Below are 23,857 nucleotides of genomic sequence, written 5' to 3' on the forward strand. Positions count from 1 at the left end.
GGGGATGCGCCCGCCACCAAGGCACATGCCCCCGACCAGAATCGAGCCTGGGACCCTTCAGTCTGCAGGCCGACGCTCTATCCACTGAGCCAAACCGGTCAGGGCTAGAATCTCACTTCTTGTTCCATCTGTATCGATCCTCCGTTTCCCCAGGAAGCCTGAGGCAGCAGAAGAATCTGACCAACATCCATACCCCCTGCGCCTGAGGTGGAGCCAGGGCCTTAGCCAGGACATGTGGGCAAATGGAAGGACTGGAGTAAGTGCGTGTAGCTGGGGGTGGGCGCGGCGAGCTGCTGCCATGACACAGGAGACAGGACAGAGCCCGGGCCCACGTGGCACACCTGGAGACACTCCGAAGGGCCCAGGGGACCACGAGCACAGCCCCTTGCTGGACGGAGGCCAGGTCAGTCCGTGGGATCGTGGGCCTCCTGAACAGCAGAGGACAGCGCCCCTGGCCCTGCCAGCCCTGGGGGCTGTTCTGGGAGCTGCTGGCAGCAATTCCCCAGGAGTATCCGAGAACCACCGAGGGGAGACTGAGTCGGCCGACCCTCACAGAGGAGTAGAGAAGGAACAACGTGGCTGAGGAGTTACTGGAGGGAGGGGCTGCTCTTTCCTCGTTTCTCTCCTTCCCAGCACTAAACCTGGCTTTTCAGTTGGACATTTGCTTAGTTTTTGTCTCTCTCTCCACTAGACCATAAGCCCCGAGAGCGCAGGGGCCATGTCTGTCTTGTCCATCACTCTAGGCCAGCACCTAGACCAGGGCCCTCAGAAAGTGCTGGTTGAATGGATGGACAAACAAATGGATGGATGGATGGTGAGGGAACAGTTGATGTGACGGACCACAGGGCCCCAAACCAAGGACAACAAAAAGGAGATGGACAGATGGGAAGAGAGTACGTGGTCAAAAGTGCGGTTTAGGGACAGGAGAGCTGGCTAGGGTGGAGGAGTGAGGGGGGTGCCTGGAGAGGGAGGCCAGAGAGATGGATCCTTCTGCTGAAGATCTGCAGGGAGAACAGGTCCAGGCACAGGCTGTGGCCGCCATGGCAACGGGAGATCAAGGGCGCTGATGGCGAAGGCTGATGGACAGGTTATCAAGAACGGAGGCTGGGGTGACGAGGATGGGGTGTCAGCACAGGGGCACAGTAATCCCGGGGACACAGAAGGACTGTGGATAGATGGGGTGGGGAAGGCTGGGAAATCAGAGGTACCACGGCCTTGGTGCCTGGGCGGGAGGCCACGGTAGCTGGTTGGCAGGAGATGGTGGTAAGGTGGGCTGGGCTGGGGGGAGAGCAAACGGCATGAGCCTGTAGGGGTTTCCATGGGGAGGGTCTGGTCTGGAGGCAGCACTGAGGGCAAAGAACGCCCACCCCTCTGGACCTGCAGGGCATGGGGGCAGGTGTTCAGCTTCTACTGATGGGGAACTGCTCACCCAACAGGGGCAGGGGTGGGATGGAAAACATTTAAATGGAACCAAAGACAGCCTGGTCCTGCACCCACTCTCAGACATCAGGCACTCCACTGGGACTGCCCTCACTGCGGCTTCCTATGGCCGGGGCACAGCTGCCTCCTGGGCCCGGGCACCCCATAGCTCAGAGCAGGGACTAGGCCTGCCCTCATGCCCGGGGCTTCGCCAGGCTCTGGGGGAGGTGATGGTACATGCTGCACCCCACTATCACATCCTGCTTGTGGTCCCCCAGAGTCCATTCCCTGGCCCCAAGGAATGTACAGTCAAGGGTGGGAGGATATAATGCCCCCACAAGGGATCCCATAGTGGGGAGGCTCACCGCCAAGAGTTGTCCCGCAGAACAGAGAAATAGATGAGAGCCCAGAGGAGGGACAGGGAGGGGGTTTAATGCATGCGAATTGCCCCTTATGCCATGGGCTTGACCTATCCCATCCCCGCGCCCCCCCTCACCCCCGCAACACACACACAGGCTCCTTTAATTACCCCACAGCCCTGAAGACTGGAAAGGTCAGGTTTTCACTGAGGACAAGAGAAGGAATGCGACCTGCCCAAGGTCACATGACTAGCAAGGAACCCAGTCGGAACGAAACCCAGGCCTGGCTGGCTTCCATCATTGTGCCTCAGGCTTCATCAAGAGCTGAGGTAACGGACCAGCATCCTGGAGAAAGGGCATGTGCGTCAAGGGTGTGGCAAGCCCCCATCGGAGGCTCAGCATCCCCAGAGCGAGGTGGGTGGGGGAAGCATGGGTGCAGGTCAGGCTGAGCGGCCGCCCCCACCCATTCCATAGAGAAAACAGGGTGGGGCAGGGGAGGCTCTGCAGGGCAACAGGCCCAGAGGTGAGGGGTGACAACAAACAGGGCCCTGTCAGCAGGGACAGGAGGGAGGGAAGGCACAGTAATGAGCTCCCCAGGGCCTCACCTCTCCTCCCCAGACCCAGGGCTGGCCCCACGGCACCAGGAGGCAGAGAGCAATTAGTCCCGAACACCCCACCAGCCACAGCCCTGGGACATGAGGTCCTGGACATCAGCCGCCCGGCCCTCGGAGCCTCCAGCCAGGCCAGGTGCCCCAACCTCTGCAGGAAGAACCTCTGGCCGGAGACAAACACAGGTCTGCACGGTCACACAACATCAAGGACAGGCCGCCCTGCAGGTGCTGGGCCCCTTCCCCACTCCTGAGATGAGCAGCTGCACCAGAGCCCGGGGCAGGAGCAAGCTGAGGCTCCTCCCTGCAGATGACCACAGCCCGCTCCCCGGGGGGGACACAGCAGGTCAGGCTCCGTCCCCACAGAAGGCCCCAGGATGCCTACAGCAGCAGGACGACTGTGGGGCTGCAGGCCAGTGGCTGGGCCCAACAACGACAGGGCAGGGTGGGAAGTGTGAGGCCAGCACTATCGGAATCCTGTGGGCCACCTCCACCCCCAGACCAGTCCTGACCGAGCGGAGGGTGGGGCTCAGAGGCAGGGGGGCCTTGTTCTGGGATCAGAAAAGGTGGTTGGAGCCCTGAGGACAGTGCCACCCCGAGAACAGTGCAGGGCCCAACCCTCTCTAGGCCTTGAGGCCCAGAAGTACAACGATCCCACATGTGGCTCTCTGACACCCCAAGAGTACCCATGTCTGTGGGCTGAACCAGTGGCCTTGGCAAGGGCCCTACAGCCCGAAGCCACCCTATCCCCACAGGACCACCAGGGGCCGGGCTCCGGGGATGCCGCCTGGGGTGGCTGTGAGAAGTCACACGCCATTCAGAAGATACGACAGCAGGGCCCCCCCACCAGTCCCAGCCTCAGTCCCAGCCTCAGCCTCAGCCTCAGCCTCAGGCACAGCTCCCTCTGATGGCTGAGGGACATCGCAGGGGATGAGAACAAACTCACTCTGCTCCTGATTGGATGGGTAACAATTCCCAGATCATCTACGGATAGTAATTGTCCTAACGCGGGTAAGGCAGCCACCGTTCACAGAGCACTGCACAAGGCCTCCAAGTACAGTGTCTCCTCTCACCCTCACGACTCCCCGACAGGGAGCTGCCTGGTAGCCTGACTTTCCGATGAGGGCATTTATAAAGCCAAATGGTGAGCCTGAGGCTCGCACCTGAGCTTGTAAGACTGAGATGCCCAGTGCTCTTTCTGATGCCCTGCCGCTCGCCCCTACAGGAAGAGCGGAAAGGGCAGGGATGAGAGAGAGGCAGTGACTTGTATTTGCTGGCATGGGAACCCAGGATGCAATCCCTGTTGATCATTCTTTAGAGAGCACCGCCCCGCCTCTACTCCAGCTTCCAGGCCTCCCCCGGAGAGGAGGCGGACTGAAGGGCTGCACCGCCGACTGCTGCCGCCAGAGGGCGAAGTGTAAGGACCAGCGCCCATGTTTTCCAACCTAAACCCTCTGCCGCTGGTCCGGAACATCAGCATCTTGGAACCATGCTCATTTCTCAAGGACACGTTCTGCCAAGTGGCCCAGGGACACTGCGGGCCCATAGTGGGGAGGAAACACACCCGAATCCCCGTGGGAGCAGATTCCCAGCAGCTGCCGAGGGCCCTTAGGCTGGCAGGTGAGGGGAAGGTGGTCTAACACTCAGCCGACACTGGAGAGCCCGGCGTCACCTCCCACCCCGCCCCGGGAACAAACCCCATGAAGTCTCACCTGCATGTTCCGGCTGCACCCCCCACTGCCGATCAGTGAGGGCCCAGGCTGAGCCTGAGCTCCCTTTCCCCAGCCCCACCCCAGGCTCACCTTCTGCCACAGCGACTCTCGGGAGGCGAGCGATGAGCAGGCTGCCACAAACCAGCAGTTGCCCACCTGGCCCTGGTGCAGGTCGTGGGAGCTGATGCCGTCCACAAAGAGGCGGGGGTCCTCGCAGATGTCCTGCCGGGAAGCCGAGAGGAGGCCTCAGTGTGAGTGTAAGATTCGCCGTCTGTCTCCCCCTGCAGGCTGGGCCCCCTGCATGGCCAGTGAGTTTCCCCAAACCAGCTCCCCCCAGTGCTCCCGGGAAGGCCCTCTCCCTCCCCTTGGTTGGAGAACTCTGTTCGCTGCCAAAGGCTCCACAATGAATGAACACTGTGGAAGGACTTCGGGGGGCTGGGCCCGGGGCCACCACCTTCCTCCTGCCCTGTGTCTTCCCTGACCAGCACCGCAGCCTTCACAGGCCCACAGTCATGAAGCCCCCTCGGGGGGGGGGGGGGCACAGGGGGGAACACACCAAACGTACATGTGATGAGTGCAGAGGGCGGGAGAAGGAGAAGCAGGGAGTGACATGACGCACCATGCCCCTATGGGCATACCCTCAGGCTATTTATCTGACCCTCACTCTGCCTCAGAAGTATGACACTGTCATTCCATTTTATAGATGAGGAATGAAGGCTCAGAGAGGGGCAGTGACTTCTCAAGGGCACACAGCAAGCAAAGGCCAAACAGAGCTGAGCAGACACCCACAGAGCTCCCAGAGTGCCCACCTCAGGCCCACCCTCCTCACCCATCAGCATCCTCACCCCCACAGGGCTTAAAGGGAGTGCATGCTCCCCAAGGAGGGCTGGCTACAGTGGCGGGGGGGTGGGGGGGGATAAACACTAAGACATACCTCCCCGGCACCAGGCATCCTGCTGGTGCTATAATCAGTCCTCCCCATGATCCTTAGAGGTGGGGATTGTGCTCATTTTACAGATGAGCAAACTGAGGCCCAGAGAAGTGGAACAATGCCCACCACACAGCATGGGCCTGCCTCCACTTCAGCGGGTGAACGCTGGAGCTAGTTCAACCACAACAGAGCTCCTGAGGTCCTACCGAAAGCAGCCAGCAGAGGGTTCCAGAGTCAGGAAGTCAGAATTCAAGTTCTTGCTCCCCACTTATTTACCATTGGCTGTGCAACTTTGGGCCAATGGCTCAACCCCTCCTACCCTGTGCAAAGGAGGTAGGGAAAATGGGGCAAAGGGCTATCCCTTCCCACTAAGGTGTTGGGGAGCCCTGTAGCCACCTCTGCCTGGGAAGAGCGGTGCTTTGCAGGCCAGATCGAGGGCCATCACTCCTCTGAGGATATGAGCGGCTCCAGATAGGACCTCAGAGGGACCAGTTCAGGGACCAGCCACAGGCGGCTTTCCCAGAGCACAGACTGCAGGAATGCTGCCCCAGGTCGTAGGAACCAGTGAGGCAGCCATCAGAAGTCTCACCTCCCTTCCTGCTGCCTCCTTACCTCCCAGGCCGCGCTTTGAGCCCTGCTCCCTGGGGTCCAGAAGGACCAGCAGGACAGGGGTGGGGGGCTTCCTATCTGGATGACCGCAGCCACAGCCCACCCGGGGAGAGACAACTGCAGCCTGGCGTCTCCAGGGCCAGCAGCAGAGGTGACTTCCCAGGCGCTCCTCCCCGTCAGATCCTCCCAGCCAGTGCCCTGGACAGAGACACGACTGCCCATTCCACAGGGGAGAACACTGAGGCCCAGGAGCCGATGATGCTCAAGTCACAAGCCAAGTAAGTGGACCAATGGGACAGAACCTCGGTCTGCTGGGCTCCCCACCCAGCACTCTCCTCCCCACAGAGCAACAAACAGTCTCAGCCTGGCCCTGCCACCCCAGAACAGGGCTCTGGCTCCAGACTTTCCTGGGGCGGGGAGAGAGAGAGAGAGAGACAGACAGACAGACAGACTGAGCTCAGGAGTCAGGAGGCCTAGGTTCCAGGCCCAGCATTGCCCTGACTCACTGTAGCAGAAAATGGGTCTGGTGCAAATCCACAAGCCTGGGAGGGAGCAGAGAGGAGGCGATGGTCTGGGAGTGTTCCCACTGCTGGGAGAGTTGGGGTTCTGCTGGGAGAGTTCAGGTTCGCCAGCTCTAACCTAGAGGAACCACTTGAAGGCGGCAGCACCTGGGTCCCAGAGGCCATCTCGGGCACCCTGAATGGAACAATCACAGGAAGTGCTCACAATGACTGGGAACCTGCTCAAAACAACCCAGCCAGAGGGGTACTGTTAGCATCCCCACTTCACAGATGAGGAAACCAAGGCACAGAGAAGTTAAGTCACTTGCTCAGAGCCACACAGGAAGAGGTGAACTGAGATTCCAACTCAGGCAGTCAGCTCCAGAGCCTGCCGGCGGGCTAGGGCTAAGGCTTTCGAGTGACAGCACCACCCTCCCTTCACTGGTCCCTGCACACGCCCTGCGCCTCGATTAGGGGGTCTCACTATGTGACAGTGAGACCAAGGGGTCAGCGCCGGGCTTCCCAAGGCCGGTGTTTGTCCTTCCACCTGTCCTGGGCCATCAGCTGGGCACAGACACAGAGCTGGACAGAGAGGCTCCCAGCCCACAGGCAGGGCCCTTGACGAGGAGAAATCCGACTACCACCCTCCACTTGAGCACAGCTGTGACAGCCGAACAGAGAGCTCAGAGGAGGCTGCCTGGAGGTGGCAACCCCCGCAGAGCAGGCACGGAAAGCAATGGTGGGCAGGGAGGCTCCAGAGGGGAATGAGGATTCCAAATCCCCCCAAACACAATTGTGCCACAGCCTCCAGACAGCCCCCACCTTTGCCACCATCCTCCCCCAGGCTCCCGGCCACCTGTGTTCCCTTCCCTCGCTGGGGCTCAGCAGCAGCCCTGGAGGGAAGGCGTGCAGGACTGGACCGGACAGGCACCTGTGCGAGCCCTGGGCTAGCCGGGCTCTGTCTGGGGCACCGCCTGCTGCACCTGCGGTTCCCTCTCAGCCCCTCCCAGGACGTTAGACCAGTTCTACCAACACAGGTCACTGCCCATAACCACCTCCCTCAGCGGCGCAGCAAGAACTTCCGGTTTCCAGGCCCGGTGTGCCCACAGGAATGCAGCAGGCAGCGGGCCCAGGGCACCTCCACCTCCCCTCCCTTCCCCTCCACACACATTCACCTCCCTTCCCCTCCACATGCATTCACCTCCCCAGTCACCTCCCCCTAGGAACACAGCAGGAATCAACTGGACAAGTGGACAAACGGCTGAGGAAGGAAGCAGGACCTCTGCCTGGGGCAGGAAACCAGAGCAGTGTTCTCGGGGGTTATAGCTTGTCCCTCTCACCCCCCCATCCCTGCAACAGACTTGCCTCCCCACCCCATGCTCCCACAGCAATCCCATGCCCCTGTGCCATGAAGGGGATCATTCCTGGGCAGGGCAGAGGCCCAGGTGGCTGGCCTTGGTGCAAACCGCCTACTTCATGGCATAAAGGGACTACTGTTCAGCACGGCAAGGGAGTGAGGTTCTCCAGGTGCTGGTACGATGGGCACGAGCCCGGGCAGGGGGCTGGGCACCAGCAGGCCACCTTGGGAGAATTCCAGGAGGTTCCAAAACTAATAGCTGCTTGTAGAACCCCTACCAGTGCCCTTCTTGGTCCCACCCAGGTGCCTGCAGGCTTCCCTGCAGAGATGGGGGGGCAGAATGTTGGCTAGAGAGTGGGGGGCACTCTGCCTCCTCAGGGATGAGAAGGGGTCTCTACTAAAGACTCTGGGCCTGAGAGAAAGAAACATACCCCTTTACATGGGGATTCCCCCTGAGCCACAAGCTGACCTCCCCTTCTCCTCTCCTCTCCCCAGCCCGTCCCCTGGGGGAGGCCAGCAGGTGTTCACTGAACTGGAAGGAACAAAGAAACAATGAGCCTGGGAGGAGGAGGAGGAGGAGGAGGAGGAGGAGGAGGGGGAGTGGGAGGGGGAAGGGGATGTGAGCCCAAGGCAGGTGCCTTGGGTGGGGACACCCTGGATGGAGACTGAAAGGACCAGGCCCCACCTGTAGAGCCCATTAGAGATGGGCCTTTTCAGGCAGGGCCAGCCCTGGTCCCCATCACAGGGCTGGCAGGTGGGGGAGAGGGGAGCCAGTTTGTCATCTGCCCCTCCCTGCCCCCCCGCCCCCCACCCCCCCCTCCGGTGTCAGACCCCACAGATGCTGCAAGTCATGTCAACCCCCAGAAATCACCATCAGTGAGAATTACTCTCCCCGTTTACAGATGAGGCAACTGAGGCCCAGGGAGGGGGAGTGACTGCTCAAGGCGACACCTCCTGTGAGGCCAAGTCCATCTGGTTGAAAACCAGCCTCTTCACTTCGTTCTGGGAGAAAGGCGGAGGGGAGGGGGGGCAGGCAGGAGGCTGGCTGAGCAGCTCCTCCAAGAACACAGAGGCCACGATGCCCGTGACGGCAGAGGGGGAGCGGGAGGTGCCTGAGAGTGAAGAAGGGCCTCCCCGGCTGTTGGGAAAGTTGGCGTTTGCTGTTTGTAAACAGTCAGGTCACAGGACCAGGAAGTGGGATTCCACAGAAATGCAGCAGCTGCAATCATCTCTCAGGCCAAGGGCCAAGCAGCAGGGAGTTAATGGTCAGCCTGCTGGGCCCTCTCACCCCACCCGCCCGAGGCAAGCCTGGCCCAACTTCCTGCTCCACCAAACCCCATCCTGTCAGTGGGGTGAGCCTGCCTGGGGCACAGGCCCTGCTGACACACGGAGGGACAGCCCATCACACCCTGGTCCCCGTGGTCTCACCTCCTCCACCACCACTCAGCCAGGCCTGCCTGGAGCTGATCCCCCACCGAGGCCGGGCCCGCTCAGGCACGTCCCACTCCACACCGACCTCCACGTGCCTGCACACCCAGGTGGTTCTGTTCCTCCTCTTCCAGTGTCTGGAAGGGACCAGGCACCAAGCCCAGTGAGAACGGCGGTGAGAGAGGAGGCGGTGTGGCAGGGACGGAAAGAGGCCCAGGGAGGGCAGACACTCCCCTGGGGTCACACAGCAGGGGCTGCTGAGCCCGCCAGCCTGGCATCTCCTCCTCTCAGGGCACCGAGCCCCAACTTCCCTAGCCAGGCCTCACCAGCCTCCTTCACAGCCATGGACTGAAAATGTCCCGGTGATGGCAGGAGGGCAGGAGAGGGTCAGGACGGGGCAGCAAAGGGTGGAGCGAGAGAAGGGCAGAGAGCTCGGGTGTCTCCCCCGCCTCCTCTCACCCAAGGCCTCACAAAGGCCCTTTGAGGCCGGCCTCCTTCCCCAAAGCCGGACAAAGGAGCGAGAAAGGGGTGGGAGCGGTGGCCCAAGAGGCAGGAATCTGCGGCCGAGACAGGAGGCTGCTGGGAGTTCTGGAGATTCTAGTGTGGCTCCTGGGGCTGAGGTCAAAGGCAGCACGGACCCTTTCTCTGTTGTCGGGGGGAGGGGAGGGGGCCGGAAGGCAGGACTCCTGGGTCCCTGCCCAGCTCTGCTGATGGCTCGCTGGACACTCCGGGCACCCACCTTCCCCTCTCAGCCTCAGTTTCCCTTCCTTATCAGTCTAAGGAAATACACAGGGTTTTATTTTTTGAGTTAGCATGGACTGGAGATCACAGTCTAGGAGAGGAACATGAAAACTAAACTTCATTTCCCCCAACGTGCAGGTGCTCAGAGGGAACTTTCTAGTGCTAATCTGACCCGCACACCCTGCAGAGCACCTCACCTTCGATGGCCCCGCCGCCCCAGAGCACACCGTCCTGAGGACCAGGACCCCAGCCTCCGCCTCCCCTCACCGCCCTCCACAAGCCGGCCCCGAGGCACCGCCGTGTCCCAGATGCCCCGGAGGGTTCCAAGCCGTGTGCTCACACTGTGCCTCCGGCCTGCGCAGCCCTTCCTGGCAAACGCCTTCTCTGATGATCGGGCAGCGGGAGTCTCCCGGCCCAAGCCCTCCGGCCCGGCTCAGGCTCCTGCACTAGTCCCTCCTGTGGGACCCACACTCACAGGTGGCCTCCAGCAGCCTCCCCATCACCTAGGCCCCGAGGGCACCCACCCTCAGACTCAGGAATCGAGGTTAAAGAGGATGAAATCAAGCCAGGAGGCCAAGCACTTCCACTAACCACGTTCTAGCCTCAGCTAGAGGCCAGGACGGGAGCAGCTGGCCAGATGCCACATAACTCGCCATCCCCACGAGTGAGGGTAAGAGCCGTCTGGACTGGGCGCCAGGCCCCGAGCCAGGCTCCCAGGCACCGTCTCTTTTACGCTCACAGCACCCTATGAAGGGCTATTAGTTTTTACTACTGTTATTATTATTGATTAATCATCGTAATAAGTACTTGCCACTTACAGCAAATGACTATTTCAAAGTCATTATGAACATAATCAGCAAAGTTTATGCCTTGCTCTTGAACGTCACTAAATGGGACTTAAACGTCACTTACGCTTGAATTTCACTAAGAAAGGTCACATCACCTCATTTTTATCCCAACAGGGACCCTGGGAGGGTGACAGGGCAGAGGAAGCTGAGGCCCAGAGAGGGGGTGAGTCCTGGCAGGGCAGTGGGGAGTAGGGCCATTCTCCTGGCACCCCCTCCCCCCATCCACATCAAACCCCACAGCAGGAGGGCCCAGCATCAGCCCCTCCACTTTCTCTGCCACCTGAGGCCTCGGGATCACCGCCCCCGCTGCTCCCCCCCACCCCTCGCCCTGTGCCCTGCGCCCTGGGTGGGTCCCGGCCTGCTGGCCTCAGCCCCAATGCAGACCAGACACTGACCTTGGGCCGCTTCCACCTGACGCCAGGCCCCGGGGTGCCCTTGTAGTACAGCGAGTCATCGGTGGCTGGGAAGTTGGGGTCTTCAAAGAGCACCTTCCTGCGCCGACAGGCCCGCTTCAGGGCTGAGTAGTTCTGTTCTTCATAGGGCTTCACGCAGGAGAACATGGTGGCCGCTGCCCAGGGCGGGGAGGCCAAGACAAGCCAGCAGAGGGCTGTGTGGGTGCGTGGGCGGCCCTTGGGGCACCTGGGAGGACAGAGGTGAGAAGATCATTAGTGTCTGAGGCCTGGAGGCCCTGAGTCAGGTGATCCCCACCTGCCCCTTCCTCATCCTCACTCCCATTAGCCAGGAATGAAGGCTCAGAGAGGGAGAGAGGCCTGCCCAGGGTCACACAGCAAGTACACACAGAGCAGGAAGAGGAGCCAACTGATTTCTGATGCTTAGAGGTGACACCAGACCAGCCAGCCAGCAGGCCTAGGGCACAACCACAGGGTGCTCTGGGCTGCCAGGCCTCACCCACTCCACTTCCTGTTTCACCAGCCTTCCCTAGACCTCCCTGGCCGCACCCGCAGAAAACAGCAGCACTGTCTCCAAGTCCCTCCTCTGTAGTCTGGAGCGGCACAATTCTGCCCTGAGGGGGAAACCTCGACCCAGGCCCCATCCAGCCATCATTTACATTCGTTCCCTCTGGCCCTTCCCGCCAGCACTTCAGGAATAAATGTCTTCAGTTATCATTGCTCCTTCATCCCAATGGCTTAATTCCCCTGAAGGCCCCCACCCATCGCGTGATCTCCCAGTCCCCCAAGTCTGACTCTCCCAGGACAGCCTCTCAGACCTCGGTGTCTCACACTCCTCCGCAGCCCCTCCTCCTGGGCTTCGGGCCCCTCCCCCATCTCCGACCTCTCCTCCCCCACTAGGGACCCCAGGGGTCTGCCTGCTCACTCCTGCCTCCTGAGCTAGTGACCCGTGTTCTGGCTGGACGCCTTTTCTGGGCCCCTGGCTGGCCCACTCCCTATGAGAGCCAAGGGCCCTTACTGGTACCAATCCCAAACCCAACTCCTCATCTCCCCACGAACCTCCCCCAGCCCAGGGAATAGGCCCACAAGCACCCGCGAGACCGGAAGCCCCAGAGGGCAGAGTGCACTTGGTCTGGTCCCCCCTGCACGCACAGCGGCTGGTACCGAGGCTGGCACAGGCGGTGGCTGCACACGGCATCCTCCCCTCAGCCCCCTGGAGTCCAGGCGGACCCAGCCCAGCACCCTGAACCTCGTAGCCATGTCCCAACCAAACACGAGGGACACGGCCTGGACCGACATGGCAAGGCCTCCGGGAGGGGAGGGCAGGGTGAGGAGCAACAGCCAGCGGGTGGGCCCTGACACATCAGACACCCTGACAGATGCTCAGAGAGCCGGGCACACACATAACTGACAGCCCAGGTACATCCCGGAATCTCAGGCCCCATCTGGGCTGCTGGCAGAGCGCCATACTCCCCTCGTCTACCCGTCCTGGACCTGCCCAGGGCAACACTGCAGCCCCATGGAGGCACAGCTTCCAACGTCCAGTGCAGCTGAGAGAAACTGAGGCAAGGAAGGCTGGCTTCAGGGGCAAACACAACTTTGAGAGCAAGACCGATGTGGGTGCCAGTCCCAATTGTACTACCTGTGCTGCGTAGCTTTAAACAAGTCCCTCAACCTCTCTGAGTCCCCATCCTATTATCTTCACAATGGGAACAATCATTGCTTCAGTAATTGGAAGATATAATTAGCCAAAGGCCAAGCAGACTGCTTCGTGGGGTGGGGGGGAAAGGAAGGAGAAGGGAAGTGGGCAGGCCACCTCTCATTTCGGAGAGAGAGCCCCATTCCTCTGGCACCTCCCATGTGCAAACTGCGGGGCCAGAGGTGTGTGCATGGCATTTGCAAACAATGCTGGGCAGGCCTTTTCCGGTTTCCATTTTCCAGACAAGAGAACTGAGGCTCATGAGGGGAGGTGACTTGTCCACGTTCCATGGCAGAGTCTGACTCAAAGCCATATCCTCCGACTCTGGTGCCTCCCCCTTGGCCTGGCGACCCCACGAGGCAGGAGGGAGGGCTGAGTCCCAGGCAGGGCAGGGCTCACCCCACACACCCCCCCGGCTGCGTCAGCCTCCGGGAAGGGAGAAGGGGATCCACAGGGAAGGGAGAAGCAGGAAGGAAAGGAGGTGAGAATGGGCAATGAGTGTGGAACATGAGGGACAACACGGAGAGCCGGCGGGCCTGTGCTTCGGGCTGAGAAGTGGTTTGTCCTCTGCACTGGACCCACAGCCATTTCATCTTCTGCCCCCACATTCTACTGGGATGGCTTGCTCCACTGCTGTGGCCTCAGGCTGGCCACTTCACCTCTCTGCCAATCCTCTGCCCAGGAAGCCCCATAATTCTGCCGGCTCCCACCCAGCCTCCCAGCCTTGGAGGCCTGAAGGAAAGAGAGGGGGCAGCCTGGGGCGCCAGTCCCTGGGCCTCTGGCACACGGCCACCCAGGAGAGTCATTAGCAACGCGGCTTCCAGTTTCTGCAGGGCCTCTCAGGAAGCAATTTAAGCTGCGAGAATTAGATCAAAGAAGCTGAAAGCAGGAGCCCAGATATCAGCCCTAGCAGTCCAGTGCTCAGAGCCCAAAGGGCCCAGGGAGTGGGAGCGAGCTGGCTGGGGTCACACAGCCCGGCTGCTGGAGGATGGGGGTTCTGGCGGCCCTCCAGGCTGCACAGCTAACACTGCTGGGAAGGCTTGCTCCTGGGGAGGACAGAAGGGAAGCAGGGGAAGGTAGGAAGGGGAGGGTAGGAAAGGGGAAAGCTCAGCTGGGCCGGGGCCTGGGAGAACCTGTGCCACCCCTGGCTGCTGAGCGTCTGACCGAGTCCAGCCACCTTTCCTGCCTCACCCCTGCCAGCCAGGCTGACCCTGGCCTACTTATGCAGGCTCTTCTGGCCCGGCCTCTGCACAGCCTGCACCTCATACTGACTACCCTCCCGCCCCTGCATTTGCCCCAGGGTCATTTCCACTCCATCCACTGAGTCAATACCCCTGGGGTCACTGAGCCACCAGCCCCTGAACTTTGCCCTCTCCCTGCAGTTCCAGGCATAAGCACCAAAGGCCACGGATAACCCAGAGTCAGGAGCCAGGCCTCCCCTGCCAGACCTGCCGGGGCCGCAGCACGGCCTGTCTTCTGTGTGAGCCAGGCACTAGCAGGACAGCCCCAGCTTCCCCGCGGCCCTCCCTCCTGCCTGCCCTCATCCCTCCGCCCTGCCAATCTCACCCACCCTCTGCCATCCCCCACCTGCGTCCAGCGGTGGGAGCCCCTTCCAGCCCCCAGTGCTGTTCACTCAGGGTCTCTGCACACACTGCTCCTGCCACACCATCATGCCTGGAGGACCCCTCACCTGAGAGACACAGCCATGTACCTCCCACCTGCCTCCGACACTGCTTCCCCCCCCCCGCCCCCCGCCATCCCGGAACCCCTGCGACAGGCTCCTTATGTGGGACCCCATCTTCTGTACGGCTTATCCGTCTCTCCAGCCCAGCTTGCGCACCTGCAAGGCGGGGGCCCTGCCCAGCTCCTGCCTGTGCCCCAGGGCCCAACATCGCGGGGTATATTTAGTAACTTTGCACTGAATGAACCAGCACAGGTGCTACAGGAGGAATTCCTTCACTGATGGGGAAGCAGACTCACAGGGTGGAGGGACACCACGGGGGGGGGGGGGGGGGGATCAGCTTTCCATGTCAGAGCGGCACCAGCTCTCAGGCCTCCTGAAGACAGGGCCCGCCCTCTCCCCAGCCCGGCCGCTCTCTCTCCTTCCCTCCCCTCCTGATGGCTGGGTGCTCTCAGCAGCGGCCCAGCCTCTCTCCAGCTCCTGATGGAGACGGGGCTTTCGTTCCCCAGTGTCGCCATAAGCTGTGGGATCCTGGACAGGCCACGTGGCCTTGCTGGCCTGCCCGGTCCTAGTCTGGAAGGAAGAGATAATGTGCCAGGGCCTCTGGGAGGATCAAATGAGACGCGCAGCGCTTTGTACACTTTAAGGCACTGCGCCCCGGGGACATCAGCATCAATGTCTGGGGACATCTACAAAGTTCCCAGACTCCGGCAGGAGGGTTACAACAATTCAGGGTTTCAGCCACCGATGAACTTCATGAATACAAGCAAAATGAAAAATGTGTCACTTCAGAGGTTCCAGCAAGAGGGACACAAAGGTCTGGCCCCAGGAGTCAGATGTCCTTTAGGAGAGAACAACTCAGGAAAAGGCTCACGGCCCGGCTGGCGTGGCTCCGTGTTGAACATCGACTTGTGTACCAGGAGGTCACAGTTCAATTCCAGGCCGGGGCACATGCCCAGGTTACAGGCTCCATCCCAGTGTGGGGCATGCAGGAGGCAGCCAATCAATGATTCTCTCTCATCATTGATGTTTCCATTTCTTTCTCCCTCTCCCTCCCTCTCTGAAATCAATAAAAATATATTTTAAAGAGGGAAGAGAGAGAAGGCTCACACAGGAAAGTGCAAAGCCATTCAGACACAGCTAGCACAGTGGGGCCCTGTGGACCGAGCGCAGGGGAACTGAGCTGGGTCAGAACCAGGGCTTGCCAGGCAGCTCAGAGAACCCAGTCCTCCAGCAGGTTAGTCAGACCTGAGTTCCAGTCCTGCCTACACCACTTAGAGCTGTGTCCTGGGGCAAGTCACTAAGCCCTCTGAGCTGCTATCAGCCCCGCCTGATTCCAGCTTCTCAAGTGGCAGGGTAAGAAGGCGGCATCAGCCACGGGCCTGCCCTACAGGAGTCTCTGTCCTCGCCGTGGAAATGTGGAGCACCCGCTCCCAGGAGGCTGCAGGCTGTCTGCTCTCCCCTGGATCTGTGGAAGTGTTCACACGGTGGACGGGGCAGCAGGCCACACTGAGCAGATGACTCCCAGGAGCCTCCCCGGGACAGTGCAGTGCCAAAGCCAGGAAGAAACAGGAGAGAGGGCTGTAGTCCCGTTTCGTAGATGAGAACGTCCAGAAACGTGCCCAAAACCTGCGGCTCGTCGGTGTTCCCTGTCCAGACCAGCTCCACCACGGCGAAGGTTTCCTTTAAGATCACGCTGACGTCCGCCCCGAGGCTGTGTACCAAGTCCTCGGTGTTCCTGAGAGCACGCCTTTCACAGCAGTCTTCAAAGTCTGCAGTAGAAGAAGGTAAAGTTTCTGCAGCCCCAACTGCAATGATGGAAAAGGAATAAATCCGCCACAGACGCTGGACATGTTTTCCTAAAGCATGGCTCCGACGGCAAATCATGCCTAAAGATCGTGTTGGAAGCTGTTCATATCTGCTACTTGGAAGACAGGATTACCTTACAAAATAAATTATTGGTCTTGGTGTTGTAAAACGGAAACCAGGCATTTAAAGCTATGAAAACACCAATACTTGGTGAAATAGTGGACGGTGACTGCCGGTCCCTTCTCGTTCTTCCCACATTTCATGTGAAGAGGGAGCACGTATGCATGGAAGGCATGCGCCGCGTCCCCAGAAGATGCCGTCTTTCATTGCTACCTCACGGCCCGCACGGCCAGTTCATCGGCAGTAAACGGATCATCCAACTGTGTTTTATTACTGGAGGACGCTTCTGATAATCCTCTCTGAGAACACTTGGAAAATGTATTGAATCTCCCTATTTGCCTATAAGTTAAAATTGTAACAGGATTGTGGATTATTCACGGCAGTTTGCTTGACAGCATCTGACTTGCAGACTCAAAAACAGTTGAATTCTTAATTATATTTCATTTATGATACAGGATATAGACATATCAATGCATACTTAACTGTCTTAACTTTTTATCCCATAGGTGTGTTTTTTTTAAGTTTCAAGCATCATGTGTTCATATAAAATTTAATTTGGTATCAAGGAGCCCCAAATTAAATTTTTAGATCTAGCGCTCATGTGTAAAATTGACATCCCCCACCAAAGAGCTTTAACGATGACCTTGCAGAATCCGATACGTGCAATGGTAAGAACCGAAGATGAAGTAGAAGCGCCCCTTGCTGAGTTATGCATTCCTTTACCGGTCTCCTTTCAATACGGCCTTTAAAGCGGGAATTCTCAAGAAACGTTATTTTTTTGAGAATAATATTTCTAAATCGCATTCAGGAAGAGAGTATTGTAAAGAAGATGGGACGTTCACACCAGCGCCCAAGGGAATGCTCATGGGAATTGCCGGCGAACTGCACTCACTGAAGGCCCAACATTTAAGGAAGCGTTGAGATTAGCTAAGTAAATGAGAAGCCAGGGAAGGGAAGATGGGAAGCCCAGGTGGCCAGGCTTCTGGTAAGAAGCAAAGAAACAGAAAACACCAGCGAAGGAGAGCAGCAAGGTGTAGCGAAGTATCACAGGAAAAGCCAGCCAGCCAGACAGCGCGGAGGCTGCTGGGGGAGCGGACGGGGATGCTCGGCGCTGTCAGAAGGAGCACAAGGCAATCGGAGCAAAGTCCCCACTCAACATGCAGGTTTCCAAATTCCCCTCGTGAGAACCTAAAGGACAATGTGCATAAGGGATGTTTTCTTTGCCCTCACAGAGGACATCCGTATCTATGCAAATCTTTACAAATGTAATGAAGGCTCAGAGTGGCTTGGAACCAGGGCTCGATCTGCCGTGTTCGAGATGGTGAGCTCTCTGGGGCAGGCCTCGTGTCTGTCCTGCTCTTCCTAGACCTGGAAATGTCGCAGGCTTTCAAAAAACACTTGCTGAATTATTTATGAATAAGGTGTTTCTGAGAGCAATTTTTATCTAAGCATGTTTCAGTAACTTTCCTATCACTGGCCCTACCTTCATCACGAGGGGATAGGGGGGTGGGGGTGGGGGAGTACATGGAAATGCGACAAAACCATAATCTGAAGGGTGACACTGGTAGTTTAAGAAATTAACCAGGTATTGTTCATATATTTGAAAAATGAACAGCAGAATTCTAAATTGTAAAAAGGGGGGGAAAATCTTTGCTGAGGTAGGAAGGCATACTTCTGATGTTTGGGGAAGTTTTTATTTTTAAATATATTTTTATTGATTTCAGAGAGGAAGGCAGAGGGAGAGCTAGAAACATCAATGATGAGAGAGAATCAATTGGCTGCCTCCTGCACGCCCCCTTCTGGGGATCGAGCCCACAACCCAGGCATGTGCCCTTGACTGGAATCGAACCCGGGACCCTTCAGTCCACAGGCCAACGCTCTATCCACTGAGCCAAACTGGCTAGGGCGAAGTTTTTATTTTTATAAACAAAATTTGAAGCTCAAAGACCCCCCTTAACAATATGAAGCCTCAGTTAACCAGAAATGTAGGACTACCCACTCCCTGGACTTATTTTGTTTGACTTAGCTTCCTCTCTTCCGTTTCTAGCACACAACCTGCCTGCTATATTACAGAAACAAGTTTATGGCGTCCTGTCCCATTAAGTCATTTGTTCAATATTTTAATGAATAAAAAAAATTATTTTAATTTCTGGTTTTGAAAATTTCATTGTAGTTATGTTCTTAAAAGCATGTTCTTAAAGGACTAGACGTTGTGTTATTAAATAAATAGGATCTGTAAGTTCTTTGTGCAGAATGTCTTGAGGTGTTTAAATGCATGATTGGCACATAATATCTTATGAAAACACATTTTGTTATACCATACACCGTATTTTCTACTCTTATTTTATTATGAAAGCTTTTAATCAGCACACGTAAAAAAAAATCTGTGGCTTGTTAGCTGGATCCCAACTTCCAGGCTCCGCTTCACACCAGGGCTTCCCGAAGCAGGGCCTGCGTCAATACTGTTACCATTTAGGGCGAACACGGCAATAAAGGCGTCAGAAAGTGGTTCCTCTGCCAGCTCCCTCTCAAGGAGAGCCCAGTGTGGTCCAGCAGGTCCTTCGCCCCGCACAGCCCCTGCCCACCTCCTCTAACAAGGGAGAAGCCAGCCTCAGACTCAGAGCCACGGCACCTGCCTGGAAAGGGGTGGATTTTTCTATTGTTTTTACTTGATTTTTAAGATTCTTCCAGGACTGGAGAGTAACACTGACTTTCCATTTACAGTAGACACTGTTTCCTTTAAGAAATATGGAAAAAGGAAGTTGATTTTTAAAAACTATTAAGTTCCTAGTGGTGTAGGCGGGAACCTTAGCATTACAGCAAGTGTCAGAGGGCAGGGCGCTGTGGAATACGGCTGTGTGGCAGGGGCAAGTCAGCTGACCTATCTGAGCCTTGGGACTCTCCTCTAAGAGGTGGGATAATGGAGCCAGCACATAGAGCGTCATGAGTCGCCAAGCCCATTTGAAGAACAGCTGGAGGACTCACACTAACAGTTAACCAGACTACCACAAAGCTCTGGTAATTGGCTCAGTGTGAAACTGGCGGAGGGTAGGGAACAGAACAGAAAGCCCAGACGGAGGCCACCAGGACACAGACACCTGATGTATGACAAAGGTGACACCACAGGGCACTGGGGGAAAGATGGGCTTCTCAATGAAACGTGCTGGATCAAGTGGCTATCCATATGGGAAAAGCTTCCCCTTGACCCCTACCTCACACCATACACAAAACAACTCCACAAAGAGTATGAATCCAAAAGTATGAAAAGTAAAACAACGAAGCTTTCTGAAGAAAGAAAAAGAGCATGCTCAGATGGCCAATAAATAAAAACATGTTTGATTTCACCAACCATCAAGAAAATAAATACACATGAAAAATGCAATGAGAGGCCAGGCTTACAACCAGGGCAGCAATGAGCAGCAGCAGTTCATCCCAGACAAACTCCCTGAACCTGTCCCCTAGGCCCCTTTGTTCTGACTTCTTAGTGAACCAAAGCAGAGCAGCCTGGGCTCATTTCCCCAGCCTTCCTTGTTTCATTGTCCTCAACTTTAATAGACGTCCTCTAAGGTAAAAATAAAAAAAATGCGATAAGATACCACTACATCCCCCACCTAGAATGGCTAAAATGAAAGACAGCACGCGCGCACACACACACACACACACACACACACACACTCACTCACACACTCCCAAACCGATCTACATTGGTGGTGAGAGTGTACGTTGGTACAGCCACTTTGCAAAAACGTCTGACCATATCTACCAAAGCTGAACAAACACATACTCTATCATTCAGCAAGTCTACTCCTACGTGCATATTGAACAGAAATGCATGCACGTGTTCACCAGAATACATGTACAAGAATTTTATCACAGTATTTGTTACATCTGAAAAGGGGAAACAGCCCAACAGTGCAAGAGAAGAAAGGATACATATGCTGTTATCATGGAATATTATACAGCAACAAAAATAAACAAACTATTGCATGAAACTCCATGGATGGATCTCACGAGCACAATATTAAAAAAGAAGCTAAACCAGGATCCCATTTATACAAAATTGACAAGCAGGCAGAACCCAGCTCCGGTGAAGAGAAGGCAGGGGAACAGCCACCTCTGGGGGCGGCGACTAAAAGGGAATGAGAGGGCTTCTGGGTTCTGGGACCGCGGCTCCTTGATCTGGGAGGTGGCCTCACGGGCGTGTCACTGAGCTGCGCACCTGTGGTGTGTGAACTGTTCTTTATGCTTCAATGAAACATTTTTGAAAAGTCAGAGCAGTGGCCCTGGACAGAAAGCTTGGCTAAACCTGGAGACCCGACGTCACCAGCTCTGGCCGGACATTACACACCCGGAGGGAGGAGCCCTGGCCTGGGTCAGAGCACCGGCCTGGCCTTGGCTCACACAGGCTGTGGGACCTTCTGCAAGTCGCCTCCATCTCTCAGAACACCACAGCTTTCACCCTTGGAGCGCTCACATCCCAGAGAGGGTCCCACAGGTGAAGGGGGTGCCCCCTCACCCCACCCCGGAACCTGCCTCCTTCCAAGAGTTCCTCTGCCTCTGAGAGTGGGTGCCAGCCACCCAGGGACCATCCCCAGAGACACTCTCAGCCCTGAGAGGAGCTGAGCTGACAGAGTGGAGGTGGGGTGGGGAGGTACACAGGGTCCCAGTCAGAGATCCTGGGGTGCGGGCACAAGAATCGGGCCCGGTCCCGAGGGGACGGAGAGCTGGGAAGGTGCTGAGCAGGGCAGGGACTTGGGATGCCCCTGCTGCCACATGGAGAATGCACTAGGAAAGGAAAGACTGGAGCGGGAAGGCGGGAGGAAGGCGGTAGAGCTGGCACTGGGAGGCTCACATGCGAGTGGTGAGCAGACGCGGTCCAGGGCTCTGTGGGCGGGAGACTCGCCCCTGCTAGTGGCCTGCCCTTGTGGGAATGAAAGGGAGAAGGAAGCAAGGCCTGCCTCCTCTGGACCGTAATTCCCCACCCCCACAGCGGTGCCCGCCGTCCAGCACGGGACCAGCAGAGTGGGTACCATCCAGCAACAGTGGGGGAGCCGGTGATGCCCCACACCAATGCCTGGCAATCCACTCCACTCCACTGCACCCCACTCCAGGGCACAGGACCCCCTCTCTTTGCCACATGACAAGGGAAGGGCTGAGTAGCTGTGTCTTATGATTCAGGGGGCACGTCTTCACTGACACCCATTCTAGGCTGGCCCCGAGCCGACAAGGGGTCAGGTCCTTAAGGGTCAAGTCCCAGGAGGGGAGGAGCCCAGCGTGACAGACACGGACCAGTGGTCAGTGCTCCGAGGAGGAAGGCACGTGGCAGGCAGGTTAGAGCGGCGGGGAGAGGGGGTGGTCTTGAAGATGGGACCTGAGTGGGCTTGAAGGCTGCACCAGGGTCCCGGGGGAGCAGGCAGGGGACACAATGGACGGAGGGGAGGAGGCAGAGCCCTGAGTAACAGCCGGGAAGGCGAGGTGCCAGGGGTGGGGGCCTGGAGAGGGCAGAGCCCCGGAGTTCGGTGACTTCCTGGTTATCTGGGTGTTTGTGTTTTTGTCAATGTACTCATTCTCTTTCATCCCACCCTCCTCTTGTCCCACAAGCCACCATTTCAATAACGAGCTTAATGTGTACCTCTTCTAGGTTGGGTACATTTTGGCCTCCCAGGACCCCACTCACTGTGTACGGAGGGAGGGATGACAGGGTTGGGGAGGAGAATGTGGAGAGAGAGCGGGGCTGGGGCCACCGGGTTCCGGGTTCCGGGTTCCAGATTCCGGGTTCCAGGCGCTGGGCTCCAGGCTCCGCCAGCAGAGCTAGGGGCCAGGCCCAGTGAGTCAGTCCAGCCTACGCGGAGCAGGCTGGCACCAGGGCTGGGAAATCCTGTCTTTCTTCTACCTCCCCTCCCCTTATCGCTTCTGTCTGCGTCCAATCCGTTCTCCACCCAGCTGCAGTCAACTTTCTCGCACAGAAAGGGCCAGCAGCTCCCCTGCTGGGAGACGCAAAGGGCCTGGAGGGCGGGCCAGGGGTAGGGGGTGCAGGGTCCCTCACTGGTGCTGGGGGCAGTGGTCCTGAGGCACTGGTGTCCCCCTGGCAGCGCTTGGAGGGAAAACCCAGCCTCCAGCTCAGCTTGCTGTGTGGCCAGGCTGAGTCGCCAGGCTTCGGCCCCACAGCTGTTCTTCATTGGGATTCGGGTCCCACCCCAGTGTGTTGGGGAGGCGGGGTAAGTGGGGGAGTACCTGAGAGACAGACCTCCACAAGCACGCTCCAGTGAAGGCAGGACAAAGCGGGGAACTTGGCCGTGTTCCTGGAGGCTGGGGCTTCCCGGCTCAGGGGACGGCTAAGGCTCAGCCCCGCGGGGTGGGGTGAGCAGCCCGTCTGGCTGGTGTGGGCACTGAAAGTCCCCACACCTGGGTGTCACAGAAACCCAGGGCAGCGATCGCCTGCCGCAGGGCGCCCAGCCCACCACCACATCCTGCGGAGAATGTGCCAAGGGAGGGGCAGGGGCAGCTGAGCGCCTCCCGCGGGGGCTTTTCTCAGTCTCCCGGGCAGTGGGCGGAGCACGGAGCTTCAGGTGCAGGTGTTGCTACTCCCACAGGGAAAACAACCCCACACAATGAGACTTGATCAGGTCACACCATTGTGCTGTGTGACTCCAGGCAGCCTCCTACCCTCTCTGGCCGGTAGGTTCTCACCATGGAACTGTGAGGAAGGGAACACGTGCAGCTCTTTTCCCATCTGCAGGGGTTGTCACCAGGACAGCCTCTTTTCCTGCTTCCCGCATGGGCAGTCTCTGCCCCTGGCACCACCTGCCTCTAAGTCTCAAAGTTGTAAATCTAGCGAAAGGGTGCCCGTTTCTCAGGCTGGGAAACTGAGGCTTGATTCCTAGGCCAAGCCCCTGCACAACCTCAGAAAGGAGCTGTACTGTTCTCACGGCACAGATGAGACCCAGCGGCTCAGAGAGGGAAAGGTGCATCAAGGCCGAGCCAGGAGCCGATCTCAGTCAGACCCCTGCTCTGCCAGGCCCGCCACTCACGCAGACAGTCGTGTACTAGCCAGCCCCTGGGAGTCCTGCTCCTTCTCACGCCTGCTCCGGGGCAGCGAGGAGTCAGACAGAGCTCTGCCCGGAGGCCAGCCTGGTAGAGGAGAGCGATCTGCCCTCAGAGGGGAGCGATTCATTCAAATGGGGCAGGGGAGGCTGCACGGAGGAGATGGCATCTAAGCGGGATCTCAAAGGGTGGACTGCAATTTCAGGAGATGAACGGAACATTCCGGGAGGAAGAAACCACTTCCGCAAGGCTGGGGGGCAGGGGGCAGGGGGCAGGGGGGAGAGAGAAGGAAGAGGGGGCTACCCCAGAAACACTGCCACAGCCGGGTTACGGCAGCCTGAGAGCCAGGCTAAGGACTGGGGGCTGTGCGGGAGTGTTTGCTGCGCTACTGGGCGGTCCTCAGGAAGGTGGGATGGAGGGGAGGCCAGGACGCAGGCCCAGAGACCCGGCTGTGAAAATGGCCCCTGAGAGAGAGGCAGGGCTCCATGCGGCATGGCCTCAGTCGTGGGAGGTAATGCAGACCCACACGGCAGGATCTGCTGCTTGCAGGCCAGGGGCTCTTTGCAAGTTGGGCTGGAGGTT

At 58.1% G+C, this 23,857-nt stretch overlaps 1 protein-coding gene and 1 pseudogene across 4 annotated transcripts in view; one reads left to right on the plus strand and one right to left on the minus strand.

Moving 5' to 3' along the window:
* CAPN5 (calpain 5) overlaps positions 1–23,857 on the minus strand; it is a 53,303-nt gene that overhangs the window by 23,980 nt on the left and 5,466 nt on the right. The window contains exons 1-3 of one of the 4 annotated variants that reach the window (XM_036324890.1): positions 21,909–22,041; positions 10,908–11,151; positions 4,189–4,320 (exon numbers count right to left, since the gene is read on the minus strand). In XM_036324890.1, coding sequence (XP_036180783.1) covers positions 4,189–4,320; positions 10,908–11,072 — 297 coding nt within the window. In that variant the 5' untranslated portion in view covers positions 11,073–11,151; positions 21,909–22,041. Of the gene's footprint in view, positions 1–4,188; positions 4,321–10,907; positions 11,152–21,863; positions 22,042–23,857 lie in introns of those variants that run through there. The other 3 variants (XM_036324891.1, XM_036324889.1, XM_036324892.1) reach the window with 3 other exon arrangements.
* On the plus strand, positions 15,903–16,256 carry LOC118664210 (annotated as a pseudogene).

Source organism: Myotis myotis, unplaced genomic scaffold (assembly GCF_014108235.1).
Source record: "Myotis myotis isolate mMyoMyo1 unplaced genomic scaffold, mMyoMyo1.p scaffold_m19_p_10, whole genome shotgun sequence".
NCBI classification, from domain to species: Eukaryota; Metazoa; Chordata; class Mammalia; order Chiroptera; family Vespertilionidae; genus Myotis; species Myotis myotis.